The sequence below is a fragment of the Aquarana catesbeiana genome, linkage group LG08 (assembly GCF_042186555.1).
Source record: "Aquarana catesbeiana isolate 2022-GZ linkage group LG08, ASM4218655v1, whole genome shotgun sequence".
Lineage (NCBI taxonomy): Eukaryota > Metazoa > Chordata > Amphibia > Anura > Ranidae > Aquarana > Aquarana catesbeiana.
In genome coordinates, this window is record NC_133331.1 from 9,063,135 (window position 1) to 9,085,186 (window position 22,052).

Genomic DNA, 22,052 nt, shown 5'->3' on the forward strand with positions numbered 1-22,052 from the left:
AAAGAAGTCCAGAGGAAATAAACTGGTCACAAAGTATCACCACCAGAAGTCCAGATGATATGGACAGGATTCAAAGTATCACCACCAGAAGTCCAGATGATATGGACAGGATACAAAGTATCACCACCAGAAGTCTGGGTGATATGGACAGGATACAAAGTATCACCACCAGAAGTCCAGATGATATGGACAGGATACAAAGTATCACCACCAGAAGTCTGGGTGATATGGACAGGATACAAAGTATCACCACCAGAAGTCTGGGTGATATGGACGGGTTGCAAAGTATCACCACCAGAAGTCTGAATGATATGGTCAAGACACAAGGAAGTCCGGAGGAAATAAACTGGTCACAAATTATCAGCACCAGAAGTCCAGATGATATGGACGGGTCACAGAGTATCAGCACCAGAAGCGAGGGTGGCAGTTCTGACACCAGCCTGGAGGAGGCGCTGACCTTCTCCCCAGACCTCGGACTGTCACCTGTCACCTGTCTTTCCGGAAACATGGATCATCTCCACTGCCTGGACAGGTAATGTGATTCTGGGATTGTCATAGTCTGTTCGGAGTGTATCCAAACCCCGAGAACAAAAATAAATACATTGCCCCTTACCAGTCTTTAGATGCGGTGGCTGCATTCGTTTTCAGGCTTTTCCCCGCTTTATTTTCTCCTGGTCATCTTGCCAGTAAAACACTTCCTGTCCTAGGGTGACAACGCTCCCTCGCTGCACTGTATCTACGTAGGGGTTGTCACCCTTGGACAGGAAGTGGGTTAGCACTACAGAACACCTCCCACTCTCCATAACATAGCTGGGAGGTGTTCTGTAGTCCACATAGAGAACTGGGAACAGTATTAACTAATAACAGTCTTCACAGGATGCATGATTTCTGGCAGGATCAACAGGTATGTTATTGCAGAGATATAACAAATATATAAACAAAATTTATGTATCAAAGCATACCAATCACTGGTGATCACCGTTGACACTGCTGGATGGAGATGGGGCTCAACTAAGTATAAGGGGGTGGGGGTGGGGTGGGGGCTGATCCCAGAAGGGTTTTTCATGCATAGAATGCATTAGAACCCCTTTAGTAGGGATTTGATACCCCATAGTATGTAATAGATTATTGTTCAGTAAACTGTCTTAATATAGGGACATTGAAGTATTGATTTATGAAAAGTATAAGAAATCATGTCCTATGACATCAAATATTAAAAATTGTACACAGCCAATCAGGTGATCAGAAATCATCTCCACGGTTGCATCATGCTGTATCAAGTTATCCTATTATATTCATAAAACCCTCATTAGATATGAGCTTCAAAGGTTTCCCCCATCCATGATAAATAGTGACACAAAGATGATAATAATTCATTTCATGATGGTCAAGGTTGGAATGAGTATCCCGGAGTATCCAATCATGAGTAAATGGTTTAATGTGTGGAAACTGTTAAATAAAACTAAACCCATCAATTTATTGGTTTCCACACACTGAATTATGGGCATGGTTGGATACTCCGGGATACTCATTCTAACCATGGCCATCATGGAATAAACTATCATTCTTGTGTCAATATTTATCTTGCATGGGGAGGGACCCTTTGCAACTCATAACTTGTGAGGGTTTATGAAGATATCATTAAGGATGTCTTCATACTGTAAGCCCTCATTAGATATGAGCTTCAAAGGTCGTTATCCATGATAAATAGTGACACAAAGGTGATAATTCATTCAATGATGGCCATGGTTGGAATAAGTATCCAACCATGCCCATAGTTTAGTGTGTGGAAACTATTAATTTGATGAGTTTAACAGTTTCCACACAATCATTGGTATGGTTGAATACTCCAGGATACTTATTTCAACCATGCCCGTCACTGAATGAATTATCACCTTCATGTCACAATTTATCATGAATGGGGAGGGACCCTTTAAATCTCATATCTTGTGAGAATTTATGAAGATATTATTAAGGATGTCTTCATAAGTCTTAATTAGATATGAGCTTCAAACGTTTCCCCCATCCATGATAAATAGTGACACAAAGATGATAATAATTAATTTCATGATGGTCATGGTTGGAATAAGTATCCCGGAGAATCCAATCATGCCCATGGTTTAATGTGTGGAAACTAAACCCATCAATTTAATGGTTTCCACACACTGAATTATGGGCATGGTTGGATACTCCGGGATACTCATTCTAACCATGGCCATCATGGAATGAATTATCATTCTTGTGTCAATATTTATTTTGCATGGGGAGGGACCCTTTGAAACTCATATCTTGTGAGAGTTTACGAAGATATCCTTAAGGATATCAATAAGGATGTCCTCATAAGTCCTCATTAGATATGAGCTTCAAAGGTTGCCCCATCCATGATAAATAGTGACACGAAGGTGACAATTTATTCAATGATGGCCATGGTTGGAATGAGTATCCTGGAGTATCCAATCATGCCCATAATTCAGTGTGTGGAAACTATTAAATTGATGGGTTTAGCAGTTTCCACACAAATTATGGGTATGGTTGGATACTCCAGGATACCTATTTCAACCATGGTCGTCATGGAATGAATTATCACCTTCGGAGCTTGGAATAAATATCAGGGGTCTAAACAAACCTTTGTCATCTCATCTTTGAGACAGAGATAGGAATTGAAGAATTTGTTTCCCCAATTCCTTTCTCAATAGCTGCACTGAAGATGAAGGAACAGGAGACAGAGGCTCCTCCCCATTCATAAACGTACTATGCTCAGGTATCAACAGAGCTGGGACAAGGGGTGGGCAGGAGGGGCGGCTGCCCCTGGGCGCTGTGGTATCATGTGAGACGGGGGCACCACAAGGAGATGGGGGGAGGGGATTTGTGTTGAGAAGGGGAAACTGGGGAGGCGGTAGGGGGTAAGAATTGTTCTAGGAGGGCAAATTTAGGAAGTTGTGCTAGGAGTGGTGATTTGGGGGGATTTGTGTTGGGAGGGGGGGATTTGGAAGGGCTTGTGCTATAAAAGTAAGATGGTAGAGGGGAATTATATATACTTTTTTTTTTTTTGGGAGGGGGGGATTTGTGCTAGTAGGGAAATGATTGAGGGGTATTTGCTCTACAAAGGGAAAATTAGTAGAAGGGATTTGTGCTAGGATTGGGGATTGGGGAGGGTACTGTGTGCTGGAAGGGGAGAATTTGGATTGGGGGGGGGGGTATTTGTGCTCGGAGAGCAAATATGGTTGAGGATTTGTGTTAGTGGGGGGGGAATTTTTTTTTGGGGGGGTGGGTGCTGGAGGAATATGGGGATAGAGAGCTGGGGGGGAAGGATTATTGCTGGGAGGGGGGATTTCAGCAGGGGAGCAGATTAGTAACAGGAGGAGTGAAAATTTTATGCTTACGGGTGAGCATGCAGGGGGGAGGGGATTTTCACTGATACATAATGCTCATACATTTTGGCCCTTCACCCTGATCTGTGATCAGCCGATTCCGAAGCACTCGGCAATCACAAAGTGCGCATAGGGGGCAAACGGGCAGCGCAATCACGGGAGGACGTCCATGTACCCCCTCATGGCAAAGTAAGCCCGCGCTGTAGCCGTCTTTCAGCTATAGCGCGGGCGGGAAGTGGTTAAGGGGAAGCGCGGAGTGGGGATTTATACAGGAATACATTTATATAGATGTCCTCAGCCAGATATTGATTTTATACTGAAGTCAGTCCACAGGTGGTGTTTGCTGTTCCCAGGGAAGGAAATTCTTTTGCTAACGATGTAAACGCTCTTTCAATAAGCCGTGCTGATCGGTATCACGCTGATTCAATCTCCAAGTATAAAACAACAATTGTATCGGTTTTCAAAGCTGGGAATCCTCTCATATGCAAATGATGTGATCTCCGCACATAGCAAGGACTCGTTACCTGCATTCTCCTCTGAAGAGCAATCACTGGTGACAGGCAGCTGGGAGGGGATATGTCACCTCCTCACCAACACTTTGAATCTTGTAAAGCCCACACCACCGAGCAGCGGCCCAACATTTTATTTATTTTTTGTTCCTGACCTAGAACGGTGTATGTATTGTAGGGATTCAGCTTTCTCTGCGCCCCCCCCCCCCCCCCCCACACACACACACACACACACACTAATATAAAATAGAGAAAAAGTATAACTTCTTTTTTTTTTTATCTTTATTGAATACCCCAGTGAACAAGTGATGCCCCCTTATGCAATATAAGCACATTTTGAACTCTACATCTGCTGACAGTAGCTCCACCCCAGGCAGAAGCCCAATTTATGGACATGCCAGTCAGGGATGGGGGCACTGAGCATTGAGGCATTCCTTTGGGGGGAGCACAGAATAGCACTGAAACCCCACGCCATCAGGTGCTACATGTACTTGTTCCTCTGTTTGGTTTAATAAAGATTTTTAAAATAGGAGTTGATACTTCTTCTTAATCCACTCATAGGGGCCATCTATAGACTACAAGGAACTTTCCTATTGATATGATTAAAGAGGGAGAAAATGAATGCTGCTCCCCCTTCCTTCCCCAAAGCAACTGGCTCAGAGGGGTCTGGGGCTCCCCATTGACATGAGATTCGCTTTAAATAAATGTAGCACCCTGTAGTGTGGAGTGCTAGATGTTAGTGTTTGGTGTAGGTACATTTGGCTTACAGCCAGGCTGGGTTGAATCTGGGTCAGGGATGAGTGACTCCGGGAGGCTGGATGACTCATCAGGCAGCACCTCTGGTAACTCCACCCTACATGATGGAACCTTGGAGAAGCTTCCAGGCGAATGGGTGGGAGGTTAGGGGGAGCTGCTTGGAGTATTAAGGAGGGCCCCAGCCAATCACCAGCAAGTGGGCTGACAGGGGGTGGGCACCTCTTAAATACTCTTGGGTCATGCCAGCAGGAGGCTGTGGGTGGCCCTTGAGGGTGCCCCTAGTCTGGGGGGGGGGTGACCTCAGGTCTGGGGCTCCATTGCTGGAGGGATCCTCTAACAACACACGGAGGAGTTCTGTTTTGGATGCACAGTGGAAGGTGAGAGGACAGCGGGAGAGAGTCAGCACGTCCAGGAGGTCTCCAGGAGAAGACAGTCAGGTGGGCTGGTAAGTTAGCAGTCTGGGAGGACTGTGGTGCCATGTCTGGGAGAAGTGTGGTGGAGAAGTAGCCAGGTGGGCTAGTGAAAGGGGCAGCTGCAGCCAGGTGGGCTGGCAGTATACGAAGAGGTGGTGCTGGGATCAGTAGACAAGGCCCACAGGGATGTAAGCTGGACACTGTAATTGCTATACAACCCAAGGGGCCCAGGGGCCCTGCCTGTAAAGGGCTTTTGCTACCAGATCTGACTGTTGCCTTTTTGCCAGATCAACTATCAGTGTGCCTGCTAGGATTTCTGCAAGCAAGTGTGCTGGAGGAAGAGAGAGGAATGTATATAGACTATATATAGGAGAGTTGTCCCTGAAGTCATGTGAGCAGCCCATAATATCCCTATTCCCTACCCAAGTTTTATCCCCTCAATAAAATACAAAAAAAAAAAAAACAAGCACTGGACTGTTTCCTGACTCTGGGAGCTTTTGAAGATTCAGTGTACCTGGCTGTGCAGGGTGGGGGATCCCTATTCACCAGGGGCTTCTACGTGGGGTACGCTACATAAACTTAATGGAAGAGGGCTTAATAATTTCTTATGTAATTTCTATGTAGTGGATCAGACAAGTCCTGAAAACCTTTCTTATAGAGTACTGAACGGGCACTGGCATGGAAAAAAGGACGTGTGTATGGCAAGCAAAGGACGGTCGGATTGTGATTAAATATTTGAACGTTCTCTGATGTCTTTGAAGACCAAGTCTTCTTCACATAAAGTGCATTGTTAGGTCTTCTAAACATCTGCATGTCTCAGGTGTGTTGGAGGTAAGGTGCAGTAAAAGTCCTGCTTGCCATCTTCCCATCCTGTAAGAGCCCCTGCTCCATTGCTGTAATGAAAGAGGGGTTGCTGGTATGTGACCGACCCTGTAATGGTGACGTGTGCCCAACCCTGGTATGGTGGCATGTGCCCAACCCTGGTATGGTGGCATGTGCCCAACCCTGGTATGGCGGCAATTGACTGACCCTGGTATGGGGGCATGTACCCAATCTAGTATAGGGGCATATGCCCTAGGGAAAAGCTAAAGCCTAGACTAGAGATAGGCAACCTTGACGCTCCAGGTGTAGTAAAACTACAATTCCCATCATGCCTCTGCCTCTGGGAGTCATGCCTGGGGCTGTCGGAGTCTTAGGACTTGTAGCTTCACAATAGCTGGAGTCCCAATGTTGCCTACCCCCCAGCTTAGACTATCTGCAATCCCCCTTCTTCACCTGCCATGCCTATATAGGAACGCAGTGTGGCCTCGGGGTTCTGGTTTGGGGCTCCAGTTGAACCAATTAAAACTGTAAGGCCAGCCACACAAACACCAATCCAATCATTTGAGGAACTACCTAGATCTTCTGATCATATCTAGCCATTAACAATCATTTATCATTACTATTTTGATTTCAATTGAATCTGCAGGATGTGAATGAAGATGTGAGAGATCTTATTGGCTAGAACATTCTGATTGTTTTGAAGCTGATTGCGTGGTTTGTGGAGAAATCAATCAATTCTAAAACGATCGCTTTGAAATAAAACGTTAAATGTAATGTTCGTTATTTTGCATCAGCCTTTTGACATTGAAAGTGATCAGACTGTTCAAAGTGAATTTAAAGTTTTGTGTTGCGCAGATTGAACGTTGTAAACATCTACCAGGGGGGTGCTGATATGTATTGAGCCTTACCCAGAAATAATTAAGCTAGGAAGCTGTAACTGCCACACTATTCTACATATTCCCGCCAGGAAGTCAATGCACTTGCGACATCTGTCCTACACCTTCTTAAGCCCCTTCAAATCAAATTCTTCCGACTGCTGGTGTCACCACTCATTTACAGCATTAGTTGCCTCCGGAACACTCCCAAACATTGTCCTTTTTAGGTGTTTCTTGAGATTGTGGAACAGATGATAGTCAGATTTAGACAATAATGGCTGTGTGTTGAGTTATTTTGAGGGGACAGCAAATTTACACTGTTATACAAGCTGTACACTCACTACTTTACATTGTAGCAAAGTGTCATTTCTTCAGTGTTGTCACATGAAAAGATAGAAGAAAAAAAATTACAAAAATGTGAGGGGTGTACTTACTTTTGTGAGATATTGTGTATATAGTTCACAAAATAGAAAGCTACTTGCTGTTGCTTTTTGCAACACATCTCTGTCCTGCAGCGGCTCCTCCTTTGACTCGCTGACAGTCCCATTCACTTTATTGGGGCGGCAGGTGATGCGGCAGTGACGCAACAAGGCGAGGGACGTGGCGGCAGCAGCTGAGTGGATGGTGCTCTTTAAATGTAAGGACTCATTCTTGCTGGTAGTTAGAATCTGTAATATTTGCAAACAAAATGAAGGTTTCCTATTTAGAATAATAAACAGTAAATAGTAAAACAGCGATATCAGAATCGATTCAGTCATACAGTTTGTAGTGTACATAGATTTGCAAAACAGTGGGATGAAGGAATATTCCTGAACTTTGGTTTATCTCCTGGTTACTGTGACATTGTGTGAATGCATCAATGCGGTGCATGTTATCTCAGCTTGCAGAGCTTGGATTCATTGAATGAGTTTAAATTTAAAATATTGCAGAATATATACAGCCTCGTGCTACGCAACTAAGCTCCATTTCATGCTGAATAAACTAAATTATTCATGTATTTTAAACAGAAAACTATCGTTAGATAGATGTTTACTCCAAAAGAATTTTAATAAAATAAATTTTGATAAAAAATTTTTAAAAAATCTGATTTAAATAAAAAAAAATCTGATTTAAATAAAAAAAAATCTGATTTAAATTAAAAAAAATCAATAAAATAAATCCTAGCTTTTTATCCACCCTGGTTGGAGGTAGGCGGACGCTGCTGCTCTGGGGTTCCCTGGGAGACAATTTTAAGGACTGAGATTCCCATATTTCCAGCTACATGTTGACCTGTACGAGTCGACTGCTGGGACCTATTTTTGGGGATCCTTGTGAGGGATCTCTTGAGCCTGGAGGATCTGCCTTCTATTTGAGTATCCCCAACTATCATCTCCTTCATGCCCCCTGAAGAAGGGATTTACCTTGAATCTCCCGAAACGCGTCGGACCATAGGAGAAGTGCTCTTTTCTTATATATGGATATTATATGCTACTTTGTGTATGGTGTTGTCTTTTACCGTCATACTGTTTTATGAAATAGTACATTTTTCTATGTTTTGGAAATACTGTGTCTTCAAAACTTCGCCCTTAAAGTCCCTAAGTACCGGGGGGGGGGTACTCATCCTCTTTAAATATACTGGTTGGAGGTAAGGTGCAGTAAGGTGCTGTAAAAGTCCTGCTTGCCATCCTCCCGTTCGTCAAAAGAGTCTTTCGTTCATTTGGATGCTTCCAAATCAACGAATATGCCGAATTTCGTCCGAAAAAGAATTACACATGTCTAACCACTTGCCGCAACCGAGGTATCCATCTCTTCAGGAGCCGGTCTTGTTTACGATAATGGAGGTCTCTGTGGCGGATTCGTCGCGAGATCACTGTTATCGGCGGCGGGAGAGGGGCCCACCCCCTCCCGACGCTCTCCTGCACCCTCCGCTGATTGCCGGAGCCGTCGGCAGCGGCGGAGGCGATCGGGTCCTTGTCGTGGCCGGGTATAGAGACAAGTGAGGCTAAGATGGCCCCCCACCCGTCTTCATACCATAGCAGGGCGGAAGTGGCGTCTTAACGTCAGCTCCGCCCATACGTCTTAAAGGCACATTTTTTTTAATGTCATTTTTTCAAATGACAATTTTTTTTTTTTTTTTAAATGCATTTTAGTCCAAATATGAGATCTGAGGACTTTTTGACCCCCCCAGATCTCATATTTAAGAGAACCTGTCATGTTTTTTTCTATTACAAGGGATGTTTACATTCCTTGTAATAGGAATAAAAGTGACCCAAATTTTATTTATTATTTTTTTTAAAAGTGTAAAAATAAATAAAATCAAGTAAAATAAATATAATAAAAAATAAATAAGAAAAAAAATTTTTTTAAAGCACCCCGTCCTGACGAGCTCGCGCGCAGAAGCGAACGCATACGTGAGTAGCGCCCTCATATGAAAACGGTGGTCAAATCACACATGTGAGGTATCACCGCGATCGTTAGAGCGAGAGCAATAATTCTAGCCCTAGACCTCCTCTGTAACCCAAAACATGCAACCTGTAGAATTTTTTAAACATCGCCTATGGAGATTTTTAAGGGTAGAAGTTTGACGCCATTCCACGAGTGGGACGCAATTTTGAAGCGTGACATGTTGGGTATGAATTTACTCGGTGTAACGTTATCTTTCACAATATAAAAAAAATGGGCTAACTTTACTGTTGTCTTATTTTTTTATTCAAAAAAGTGAATTTTTTTCCAAAAAAAAAGTGCGCTTGTAAGACCGCTTCACAAATACGGTGTGAAAAAAAAGTATTGCAATGACCGCCATTTTATTCTCTTGGGTGTTAGAAAAAAAAAAAAAACAATATATAATGTTTGGGGGTTCTAAGTAATTTTCTAGCAAAAAAAAAAAAAAAGTTTTAAACTTGTAAACACCAAAATCTCAAAACGAGGCTCGGTCCTTAAGTGGCCAACAAACAGAGCTTGGAGGAGTTCTGAACCGTCGCGATCGTCTCTGGAAAAGCTGCGTCCTAACGATCAGATTAGTGTACGATCGACTCAAAAGCGGTATTTGTCGTAGGATTTTCTGATCGTGTGTGCGGGGGGCCGTAGCGGTGAGCACTAGGAGAGTCTATTGTTTTATATGTTTTTCTATTAATGAACTGCCGTTTGGTTGCCAATGACCCACAACAATCCCATTTTAATCGTCTTATGTTTTCCCTCTGCAGTGTCAGTCCAAGGAGAAGGCTGAAACTTTCCCCGGACTCGCAGAATCCCAGCCCCAGTGAGACGCCGCTACACCCAGCCGTGGGAAGCGCCTCCTTCTCAGGTTAGTCTCGGTATCCCTCTCCATAGGACCACATGCCCCATGTTGGGTCTCAAGTGGCCACCGGGATGTCTAGGTGACCTGACACCGTCTCCGGGGCAGGTTCAGCGGCTCGGGAGGGGGGGGGGGTTAATCATCTCTGAAAGAAACTCATCAATGGATTCCTGTCTCTTCATCCTTCACATCAATTCCTACGACTTCGTTATAGAACCAATTCTTCGTTTCAGTCTTCTTTGAACTCACAGCCAAGAAAACACAAAATACTTAGAGTAGAACTATAGGCAAAACTTTTTTCATTTTGCATAAAAGGGGGGGGGGGGGTTATAACCCCCGTCAAGGGTTTTTTTTTTTTTTTCCTTTTTCTTTTGCCATCTGTGTCCCATTACAGAGATTTTCCTTCACTTCCTGTCCCATAGCCACAACAGGAAACGAGAAAAAATCCTTCCAAAAAGGGAGGGAATTCCTTGGGGACCCCCCCACGTCACCAGAACGTTTACAGGCGTTTTTTAATGGAGATACATTTTTTACTGTTTGAAAAAAACAAAAACACTCCTAAAAATGCAAGCGCGGCTAAACGTGTCACGTAAATGTGGCAAAACGGATACCATCTGTGCCGTATTGCAAAAAATGGCCTGGTCAGGAAGGGGGGGGGGTAAACCTTTCGGAGAGGAAGAGGTTAATGGGGGCACAGACAGCAATAAAAAACTGACAGGGGCTCTAATCCCTCGCCACTCTATCCAAAAATAAAAAATAAGTTCTGCCTTTAGTTATACTTTAAAGTTGTTTTTTTTTTGTTTTGTTTTTTAATATAACAAACATGTTACACTTACCTGATCAAAAAATCCGAAGTTTGTAGACGCGATAACTTTTGCGCAAACCAATCAATCTACGCTTATTGGGATTTTTTTTTTTTTTTTTTACCAAAAACATGTAGCAGAATACATATTGGCCTAAAATTAGATTTTTTAAAATTTTTTTATTCTATTGGATATGTTTTTTTTTTTTAATCAAAATTGTCGCTCTTTTTTTGTTTATAGCGATTAAATACCACCAAAAGAAAGCTCTATTCGTGGGAAAAAAAGGACAAAAACTTTATTTGGGTACAGCGTAGCACGACTGCGCAATTGTCAATTAAAGTGCCTTATCGCGCAAAAAAAAAAAACGGCCTGGTCATGAGGGGGGGTAAATCTTCCGGAGGTCTAGTGGTTAATGATTTTTATACATTTATTGTTTTGGTCTCAGTATCTTTTTTACGCCTGTGGCTGTATTCCGGTTTTCAGGCTGTGATCGATCCTTTTCATTATTTTCCCATGTTTAGATTTTCCCATTGAATCGACTCCTCCGCAGACCCGCAGCACAAGGTGAGGCTCCATCTAGTGGACACATTGATGTACTACCCACAATACTATATAAGAACTATTATTATTATTATTATTATACAGTATTTATATAGCGCCAACAGTTTACATAGCGCTTTACAACTTGAGGGTAGACAGTACAAATACAATACAATTTGATACAGTAGGAATCAGAGGGCCCTGCTCCTTAGAGCTTACAATCTAAGAGGGAAGGTCAAGAGATACAAGAGGTAATAACTGTGGGTGATGTGCTGATTGAGAAGATAAATGTACAGTTGTTAGGTGGGGGCCAGATAGGCTTCTCTGAAGAGATGAGTTTTCAGGGATCGTCTGAAAGTGGATAAAGTAGGAGAAAATCGGACGGATTGGGGTAGAGCATTCCAGAGGATGGGGGAGGCTCTGGAGAAGTCCTGGAGGCGAGCATGGGATGAGGTGACAAGGGAGTTTGAGAGCAGGAGGTCTTGGGAGGAGCGAAGAGAACGATTAGGTTGGTATTTTGTGACTAGGTTAGAGATGTAGCTGGGGGCCAGGTTGTGGATGGCTTTGTAAGTTATAGTTAGTATCTTGAATTTAATTCGGTGACTGAGTGGCAGCCAATGGAGGGATTGGCAGAGGGGTGTAGCAGACGCTGAGCGGTTTGTGTGGTAGATGAGCCTGGCCGGAGCATTCATGATGGACTGAAGTGGGGATAGCCTATTTAGAGGTAAACCAATGAGGAGGGAGTTGCAGTAGTCAAGGCGGGAGATGACCAGGGAGTGGATTAGAAGCTTTGTGGTGACATTGGTTAGGAAGGGGCGTATCTTGGAGATGTTGCGAAGACAGAGGTGGCAAGCTTTGGATGGTGATAGAATGTGGGGTCGAAAGGTTAGTTCAGAGTCCAGGATTACACCTAGGACCTTGGCGTGGGGAGATGGGTTGATAGTTGAGCCGTTGATCTTGACAGGGAGATCAGGGGAAGTGGCACCTGAGGGAGGAAATATCATGAGCTCGGTTTTGGATAGGTTGAGTTTGAGAAAGTGATGTGACATCCAGGCTGATATGTCTGCTAGTAAGTTGGTAATGCGTGAGGAGACAGATGGAGAGAGCTGGGGGGTGGAGAGATAGATTTGGGTGTCATCAGCGTAGAGATGATATTTAAAGCCGTGGGAGGCAATCAACTGACCCAAGGAGGTGGTGTAGATTGAGAAAAGGAGAGGTCCGAGAACAGAACCTTGGGGGACCCCAACGGAAAAAGGAAGAGGAGAGGAAGAAGTAGAGTTGTAAGTGACACTGAAGGAGCGGTGGGATAGGTAGGATGAGAACCAGCGAAGAGTACAGTCACGGAGACCAAAGGAGTGGAGTTTTTTGAGGAGGAGGGGGTGGTCCACTGTGTCAAAGGCAGCAGAGAGATCCAGGAGAAGTAGTACAGAATAGTGTCCATTGGCTTTAGCCATTAGTAGGTCATTTGAGAGTTTAAGGAGAGCAGTTTCCGTGGAGTGTTGAGGGCGAAAACCGGACTGAAGGGGATCAAGAAGTTTATTCATGGTCAGATGGTCGCTTAATCGGTTGTAGACCAGTCTTTCAAGAAGTTTGGAGGAGAAGGAGAGTAAGGAGATGGGATGTAAGTTGTTGAGACTGGTGGGATCCAGTGAGGGCTTTTTTAGTATGGGGGTGACTAGCGCATGTTTTAGAGAGTTTGGGAAGATGCCACAAGAGAGGGAGAGGTTGAAAATGTGAGTTAGAGAGCGTAGAATCGAGTCAGAGGGTGAGCGTAGCATTTGCGAGGGAACAGGATCCAGGGGGCAAGTGGTTAGATGAGTGCTAGATAAAAGTTTAGCAACCTCAGTAGTAGTAGCAGGGTTGAATGAGGGAAGTAATGATTGTATCTGTGGACATGGGGTGTTGCATGGGGGAGGTTTTTGCGCATTGGCGATCTCCTCTTGAATTGTATCAATCTTAGTTTTGAAGTGATTGGCAATCTCCTGGGCAGTGAGTGAGTTGGTGGGTGGAGGCAGTGGAGGACAGAGTAGAGTGTTGAAGGTAGAGAAGAGTTGACGTGGACTGGATGAGAAGGTGTTGATGAGTGTGATAAAGTAGGTCTGTTTGGCAGTGTGAAGGCAGGAGTAGTATTTTAGGAGGGCAGATTTATATTGTGTGAAGTCTTCCTGGCTCTTAGTCTTATGCCACAGGCGCTCAAGAGCGCGGCTACGTTTTCTGAGACTTCTGGTGTCATCTGTTTGCCAGGGTTGTAGCAGTCGGGGCCTAATTCTGCGTGTAGTGAGGGCGGCAAGCTTGTCTAGGGAGGAAGACAGTGAGCTGTTGTAGATGAAAGTAGCTAGGTTGGGGCAGGACAGGGGGGAGATTTTGTCATAGAGGTGATCAGTAGCAGAGTAGAGAAGAGAAGGGTTGAGGTGGCGAAGGTTTCTGCGTGTAACTGTTAGGTGGTTGGAGGGAGAAGAGGTGGAAGACAAGGAGAGAGCAAAAGTAATAAGGTGGTGATCAGAGAACTACAGCATGTTTGTGCACATTGGTAGACCTGTTGGGGGCAGCACGGTGTGTTCAGAGCAGGGGTCTCAAACTGGCGGCCCTCCAGCTGTTGGGAAACTACAAGTCCCACGAGGCATTGCAAGGCTGACAGCTACAAGCCAGACTCCCTCAGGCAGAGACATGATGGGACTTGTAGTTACACAACACCTGGAGGGCCACCAGTTTGAGACCCCCCTGGTTCAGAGGGTAGTTCTTCTGCATAGGTGTGCGCAGCCTATTGCATTAGGGCAGGGGGTCTCAAACTGGCGGCCCCTCCAGCTGTTGCAAAACTACAAGTCCCATCATGCCTCTGCCTGTGGGAGTCATGCTTGTAACGGTCAGCCGTGCAATGCCTCATGGGACTTGGTAGTTTCGCAACAGCTGGAGGGGCCGCCAGTTTGAGACCCCTGCATTAGGGTGTGCACTCCAAAGCTCAGACAAGCGGTGCCGATCCTTAGACATGTGCAATTCGTTTCGTTCCCAAATTCGCGTTTTAACAAATTTTGACAAATTCGTTCATTCGGACATAGCAGAATAACCGGAAACCCGTTTTACAAATTTTTCAGAATATTCGTAAATCCGAAAACCCGAAAATTCAAAAATCTGAAATAATAACTAACTAATAATAACTTAACTATTACTATTAAATTATAGGTTTTGGAAATTCCTTTCAAATTTGGCTGTTAGTGAACGTAATGAATACGAATTTATCTGAAGTTACGAATTATCCAAAATAACGAGTGCCGCATCTAAACCCGTGGAACGTAAATAATAATAATAAAAACAATAAGAATATTAATAAAAAACTTTTTATTATTATTATTATTATTATAGGGATTGTAAACCTTCGCACTTTTTCACCTTAATGCAGCCCCGTAACTCCCACGCTGGAGATGTGCTGTCCCTCTCTGCACGGGGTCCCGGCTGTTGATTGGATAGATTGATAGCAGCTCAGCCATTGGATCCCACTGCTGTCAATCAAATCCAATGACGCGGGGGGCGGGGCCGAGTCCAGCATTCGTGTCTATAGACGCCGAATGCTGGACTCGGGAGCACGCCCACATGGTAACCCCCCCTCCCCCGGGAGAGCTCTTCTCCTAGTGGGTTATCTGATGTGGGGAGGAGCCGCGAGAGCCACGGAGGGACCCCAGAAGAGGAGGATCGGGGCCACTGTGTGCAAAACGAGCTGCACAGTGGAGGTAAGTATGATATGTTTGTTATTTAAAAAAAAATAAAACAGGGTTTACAGTCACTTTAATTCGTTCGGTTCCATTCGTTTAGATGCGACATCCGTTATTTTTGATAATTCGTAACTTCGGATAAATTCGCATTCGTTACGTTCACTAACAGCCAAATTTGAAAGGAAATTCTAATACTTATAATTTAATAGTTAAGTTATTATTAGTTAGTTAGTTATTCTTTCGGATTTTTGAATTTACCAATTTGCAAATTTACGAATTGCGATCATAATGAATGACCCGAAAAACAAAAAAAAAAAAAGAGAAATGAATGAAACGAAAATGAACCAATTTTTTCGGCAGTCCACATGTCTACCGATCCTTTACTGTGTTCATTCAGAAAGGGAAGGGGCCGGTAAATTACATATTTACCAGCCCCTTCCTAAAACAGCCCCCTGTGTGTGCCCGCAGCAGCAGCCGGTGGGAGAGAAGAGGAGGGAAGCCGGAAGAGCTGTGGGGGGGGGTGAACCAGGGCAGTAGGAGGAATCTGCCATGCATGCCCAGGCACACCCTGTGCACACACCTATGTTCTTCTGCCTTGTAGCACTGGGGTCCTCTGTTCAAATCCCAGCCAGGATGTTATCTGCATGGAGTTTGCATGTTCTTTCTGTGCTTGCAGAGCTCTCCTCCAAAAAACACGTCTGTAGGATAATTGGCCTCCTGCCTAAAAGGTTCCTAGTATGTGGGATAGGAACCTGAGATTGTAAGCTCCTTGGGAGAGCGTGACACTATTAAATGATTTGAGAACTTGTGCATCAGGTAGGTGGAATGGTGACACCTTGCCTGTGGGGGGGGGGGGGGGGGTGGGGGGTGGTCTCAGCATGGAATGAATTGCATGAAAACTGAAATATTGATACAAATTGCATCGATCGCTAAATAAAAACATGCAAAATTTGAATTGTATCCAGCTGGATTGTAGTGTAAATATTCTGAATAACTCCGCCTTATTCCATTCATTCTGCAGAGATTCCTCCCGTGACTCCACCCTCCACAAACCGGTAAGTGAGTCCTATCCTTCCCCTCCCCCACCCAAAAAAAGGGTTTATTTTTTTAGATACATTTTAATCACTTAAGGTACCTTGCTAAATTACTTAAAACCCCCAAACATATATATATATATATATATATATATATATATATATATATATATATATATATATATATATATATATATATATTTATATATTTATTTATTTATTTATTTATTTATTTATTTATTTATATATATATATATATATATATTTTTTTTTTTAGCAGATATCCTAAAGAATAAAACAGTGGTCATTGCAATATTTTACGTCACACTGTAATTGCACAGCTGTCTTTCAAACGCAAGTTTTCGGAAAGAATACACTTCAATAAATTATAAAAAACACAATAGTTACCCCATTTTTTTTTTTTTGTATATCGTGAAAGATGATGTTACGCCGAGTAATTAGATACCTAACATGTCACGCTTTAAAATTGCGAGCGCTCGTGGTATGGCACCTAACTTCGGTGCTTAAAAATCTCCATAGGTGATGCTTTCAATTTTTTTTACAGGTTACCTGTTTAGAGTTACAAAGGAGGTCTAGTGCTGGAGTTATTGCTCTCGCTATAATGATCGCGGTGATACATCACATGTGTGGTATAAACACTGTTTACAAATGCAGGCACGGCTTACGAATGTGTTCACTTGGCACGAGCACGGAGGGATAGGGCGCGTTAAATTATTTTTTTTTCTTATTTATTATACTTTTTAAGTATCCGAATTTACGAATTACAATAGTAACAAATTTAAACGAATCTGGAATTTAAAAAAATGAAATTTCAGAGACATTAGAATCAGATTTCCAAATAGTATAAAATAGAATAAAAAATAAAGCACTTGAAGAGAAAAGAATAGAATAAAAACAAATTAAATAGAAAATAAAGGAATACAAAATAAAAGAATAGAATAGAAAAGAATAAAGTAAAACAGAATAAAATGCAATAGAAAATAAAGGAATAGAATAGAAAATAATAGAATAGAATTATTGCTCTTGCCATAATGATGGAGGCGATACCTCACATGTGTGGTTTAAACACTGTTTACAAATGCGGGCGTGACTTACGTATGTGTTCGCTTCTGCGCACGAATACTGAGGGATAGGGCGCTTAAATTTTTTTATGTATCCGAATTTATGAATGACAATAGTAACGAATTAAAACGAATCTGAAATAAAAAAAAATAAAATAATTTTTGGAGAAGTTAGAATCGAATTTCCAAATAGTATAACATAGAATAAAAAATAAAGCACTTGAAGAGAAAAGAATAGAATAGAAACAAATTAAACAGAAAATAAAGGAATGCAAAATAAAAGAATAGAATAGAAAAGAATAAAGTAAAACAGAATAAAATGCAATAGAAAATAAAAGAACAGAATAAAATATAATAGAAAATAAAATAGAATAGAAAATAATAGAATAGAATAGAACAAAAATTACAATAGAAAAAAAATAGAAAGTACATAACCATCTTCTCAAATACTTTTTCAAGGCTCTGTATAATCCCCATATTTTGTCTAATACGTGTATTAAATATGTGCTCCATCTAGTGGCCATATTGTAGTATTTTCCTGATTGCAGCAATTCAGGGAAATACCACACTATTGCCACTAGATGGAGCTGACAATACAAGGAAATACACATATTAGACAAAATATGGGGATCATTCATGACGCCTGTGTGAATGCTTTTCCATTTGCAAAGCTAATTTTATTTAGAGATGTATTCGGCTGGCGAGTTCTTGCCCAGACTTACTCTGTCCCCCAGCAGCACTGGAAAGCATGTGTTATTACATTGCATATCAAAAACTATTGTGTGACTGAACACGTTAAAGAGATCATCCTGGAAATGGTGTTGGGGTGATATTTTATATTGTTTTAGATAAAGAAGAAGGCGACAAGAAGAGCAAACGTGAGGGACGAGGAGAACAGATGTCACGCAGACACCAGGAAGGTAGGTGCTGGAATGGCCATAGGAGGTTGGTTAAAGCGTTCACCAAGAGATGCTGTAGGTTCTGAATTTGCAAATGGCAGCTTCTAACCAGAGTTCTGCTGCCTACCAGGACATCCCTCAACCCAAAGTCTTCTTGATCAGATCAAAGAGGCACAATCTGGCAGGGGGACTCTGGGTAAAGCCAGCTGGTAGGTGCTCTCCAGACCACTTTTCAGATGGGAACGAAGATACCGAGTCACCTCCTTCACTACAGGCTGTGCCAGTTGGCCTTCACCGAAGCTCCTGATGGTGGAGATGGTCGGGAAACTTAATTGATCCCAATTTACTCTGCAAACTGATCACCCAACCAAAGAGGGTGGCTGGAAAGAACAGGCTACGGTGTGGAGACTGTTAACATTTCTGAAAACAAGAGAGTAGTTAAGTCCAGACAGGGGTCGAGACAGGCAGCAAATAAGAGAGTAGTCAGGTCCAGGCAGTGGTAGAGGCAGGCAGTAAATAAGAGAGTAGTCAGGTCCATGAAGGGGTGGAGGCAGGCAGTAAATAAGAGAGTGGTCAGGTCCAGGCAGGGGTGGAGGCAGGCAGTAAATAAAAGAGTAGTCGTCCATGAAGGGGTTCCAGGCAGGGGTGGAGGCAAGCAGTAAATAAGAGAGTAATCAGGTCCATGCAGGATCAATGCAGGCAGTATATAAGAGAGCAGTCAGGTGCAGGCAGGGGTGGAGGCAGGCAGTAAATAAGAGAGTAGTCTAGTGGGGTCCAGGCAGGGTTTGAGGCAGGCAGTAAATAAGCGAGTAGTCAGGTCCAGGCAGGGGTCGAGGCAGGCAGTAAATAAGAGAGTAGTCAGGTCCATAAAGAGGTGGAGGAGGCAGGCAGTAAATAAGAGAGTAGTCAGGTCCAGGCAGGGGTGGAGGCAGGCAGTATATAAAAGAGTAGTCAGGTCCATGCAGGGATCAATGCAGGCAGTATATAAGAGAGCAGGCAGGGGTGGAGGCAGGCAATAAATAAGAGAGTAGTCAGGTCCATAAAGGGGTCGAGGCAGGCAGTAAATAAGAGAGTAGTCAGGTCCAGGCAGGGGTGGAGGCAGGCAGTAAATAAGAGAGTAGTCAGGTCCATAAAGGGGTCGAGGCAGGCAGTAAATAAGAAAGTAGCCTAGTGGGGTCTAGACAAGGGTTGAGGCAGGCAGTAAATAGGAGAGTAGTCAGGTCCAGGCAGGGGTCGAGGCAGGCAGTAAATAAAAGAGTAGTCAGGTCCAGGCAGGGGTCGAGGCAGGCAGTAAATAAGAGAGTAGTCAGGTCCAGGCAGGGATCAATGCAGGCAGTATATAAGAGAGCAGTCAGGTCCAGGCAGGGGTCGAGGCAGGCAGCAAATAAGAGAATAGTCAGGTCCATAAAGGGGTGAAGGCAGGCAGTAAATAACAGAGTAGTCAGGTCCAGGCAGGCAGTAAATAAGAGAGTAGTCAGGTCCATAAAGGGGTGGAGGCAGGCAGTAAATAAGAGAATAGTGAGGTCCAGGCAGAGGTTGAGGCAGACCCCCGCCAGCAACAAAAGATGTCCCAGCAGCCAGCAATAATAGACCCACCATTAGCCAGCAATAATAGACCCTTCCCTCAACAGTAGATCCCTCCCAGCAACATAAGACCCCCAGTGACAATAGATCCCTCATCAGAAAGCATCAATAGATCCTCCAGCACACCCCAGCACCCCTTGCATATACATATACTCCACATACATTCAGTGCAGGAGGTTCCCCCGCGTTCCCGCTGAAAAAAAGCCCTGGATTTAACCGTTTGCTGATTGGTTTTGCTGGTTGCTTCTTTAATTACATTCCTGGAATGAAGATAATATAATATATCATTACTTTCTTTTCTTCTAAAGAAAAAATCCAGAATGAAGCTTTCAGAATTGTTCACCAGCCCGGAGCTCTCAGTGAGACAACAAAGTCACAGAACGGAGGAGAGCAAAGAAAGATCCATCGCACAGAGGAGCGACGCAACAAAAGGCACCTCAGATAATGTAATGTGTATGCTAAAGTCTTCCCCAGATGGCTGTTGGTTTCTCTGAGTTCCTATCCTCATATCCCGCTCTTTCTGCTGCCTACTGGGATGTCCATGTCACACATCCCAGGAGGCAGTTTTATTGGCAGTTGCTTGCGTGCCGCAGGTTTTTGGGACTCTGCAGAGACCTGTAGCACATCTGTTGCATGGGGGTTTCCTCCAATTTCAATGCTTGTCACTGGCTTTAGTTTACCAATTTTTGAATGACACATCTGCTGTGATTATGGTGTTACGTGATCTAGCTACCTAGGGGTCTTTGTATAAAAAATGAATATCTTAGCATTTGCACAGCGGTCTTAAATAATATGTGTATGTAAAATAATTTCCTTTGATTGTGAGCACCATCCAGTGGCCATAACGCTGTATTTTCCCAATTGTGGTATTTCAAGAAAATACCGTATTATGGCCACTAGATGGAGATGACAAGCACACAAAGCAAACCAGCTTCAAAGTCTGTGAAGAGGAGGCCATCGCACATATCAGACCAGCTTCAAAGGCTGTCAAGACGAGGTCTTTGCACATATCAGAATAGCTTGAATGGCTGTCAGGAGGAGGCCTTCACACATATCAAACCTGCTTCAAAAGCTGTCAAGAGGAGGCCACCACCACAATGTAAGGAGCATTCTTCCCACTGACCACCAATATAAGGAACATTCTTCTCACTGATCACCAATGTAAGGAACATTCTTCTCACTGATCACCAATGTAAGGAACATTCTTCTCACTGATCACCAATGTAAGGAACATTCTTCTCACTGATCACCAATGTAAGGAACATTCTTCCCACCGATCACCAATGTAAGGAACATTCTTCCCACTGATCACCAATGTAAGGAACATTCTTCTCACTGATCACCAATGTAAGGAACATTCTTCCCACTGATCACCAATGTAAGGAACATTCTTCTCACTGATCACCAATGTAAGGGACATTCTTCCCACTGATCACCAATGTAAGGAACATTCTTCTCACTGATCACCAATGTAAGGAGCATTCTTCTCACTGATCACCAATGTAAGGAACATTCTTCCCACTGATCACCAATGTAAGGAACATTCTTCTCACTGATCACCAATGTAAGGAACATTCTTCTCACTGATCACCAATGTAAGGAACATTCTTCTCACTGATCACCAATGTAAGGACATTCTTCTCACTGATCACTAATGTAAGGAACATTCTTCTCACTGATCACCAATGTAAGGAACATTCTTCCCACTGATCACCAATGTAAGGAGCATTCTTCCCACTGATCACCAATGTAAGGAACATTCTTCTCATTGATCACCAATGTAAGGAACATTCTTCTCACTGATCACCAATGTAAGGAACATTCTTCCCACTGATCACCAATGTAAGGAACATTCTTCTCACTGATCACCAATGTAAGGAACATTCTTCTCACTGATCACCAATGTAAGGAACATTCTTCTCACTGATCACCAATGTAAGGGACATTCTTCTCACTGATCACCAATGTAAGGGACATTCTTCTCACTGATCACCAATGTAAGGAACATTCTTCTCACTGATCACCAATGTAAGGGACATTCTTCTCACTGATCACCAATGTAAGGAACATTCTTCCCACTGACCACCGATCTTGAATAATACATTTTTTCAGGGGGTTCCCTATAACCTGGAAGTAAGCCCAGGGGGTTCCTCTGCCGTAAAAAGGTGGAGAAAAGCTGTCCTCAAAGTCGAGGACAGTAGATTATGCAGCTTGCAGACACATTTTTTTTTGTATGATGCGGAGATCCTGTACCGGATTCCTGTCCCATAATCCCTCTGTAGCTGCCAACTGTCACTTTGACGTCAGTTAGACTCACGATGGCTGCGAACAGAATTCTGGGCTGTATGGCACCATGATGATGATGATGATTTAATATTTGATT

General features: G+C 43.3%; 1 protein-coding gene across 1 annotated transcript in view; it reads left to right on the plus strand.

Annotated features, from left to right (window-relative positions):
- Positions 1-213: 213 nt before the first annotated feature.
- Positions 214-22,052, plus strand: part of LOC141105572 (uncharacterized) — a 66,212-nt gene continuing 44,373 nt past the window's right edge. The window contains exons 1-6 of the mRNA XM_073595481.1: positions 214-532; positions 9,929-10,029; positions 11,345-11,387; positions 16,092-16,125; positions 18,035-18,106; positions 19,978-20,115. Coding sequence (XP_073451582.1) covers positions 228-532; positions 9,929-10,029; positions 11,345-11,387; positions 16,092-16,125; positions 18,035-18,106; positions 19,978-20,115 — 693 coding nt within the window. The 5' untranslated portion in view covers positions 214-227. The remainder of the gene's footprint in view (positions 533-9,928; positions 10,030-11,344; positions 11,388-16,091; positions 16,126-18,034; positions 18,107-19,977; positions 20,116-22,052) is intronic.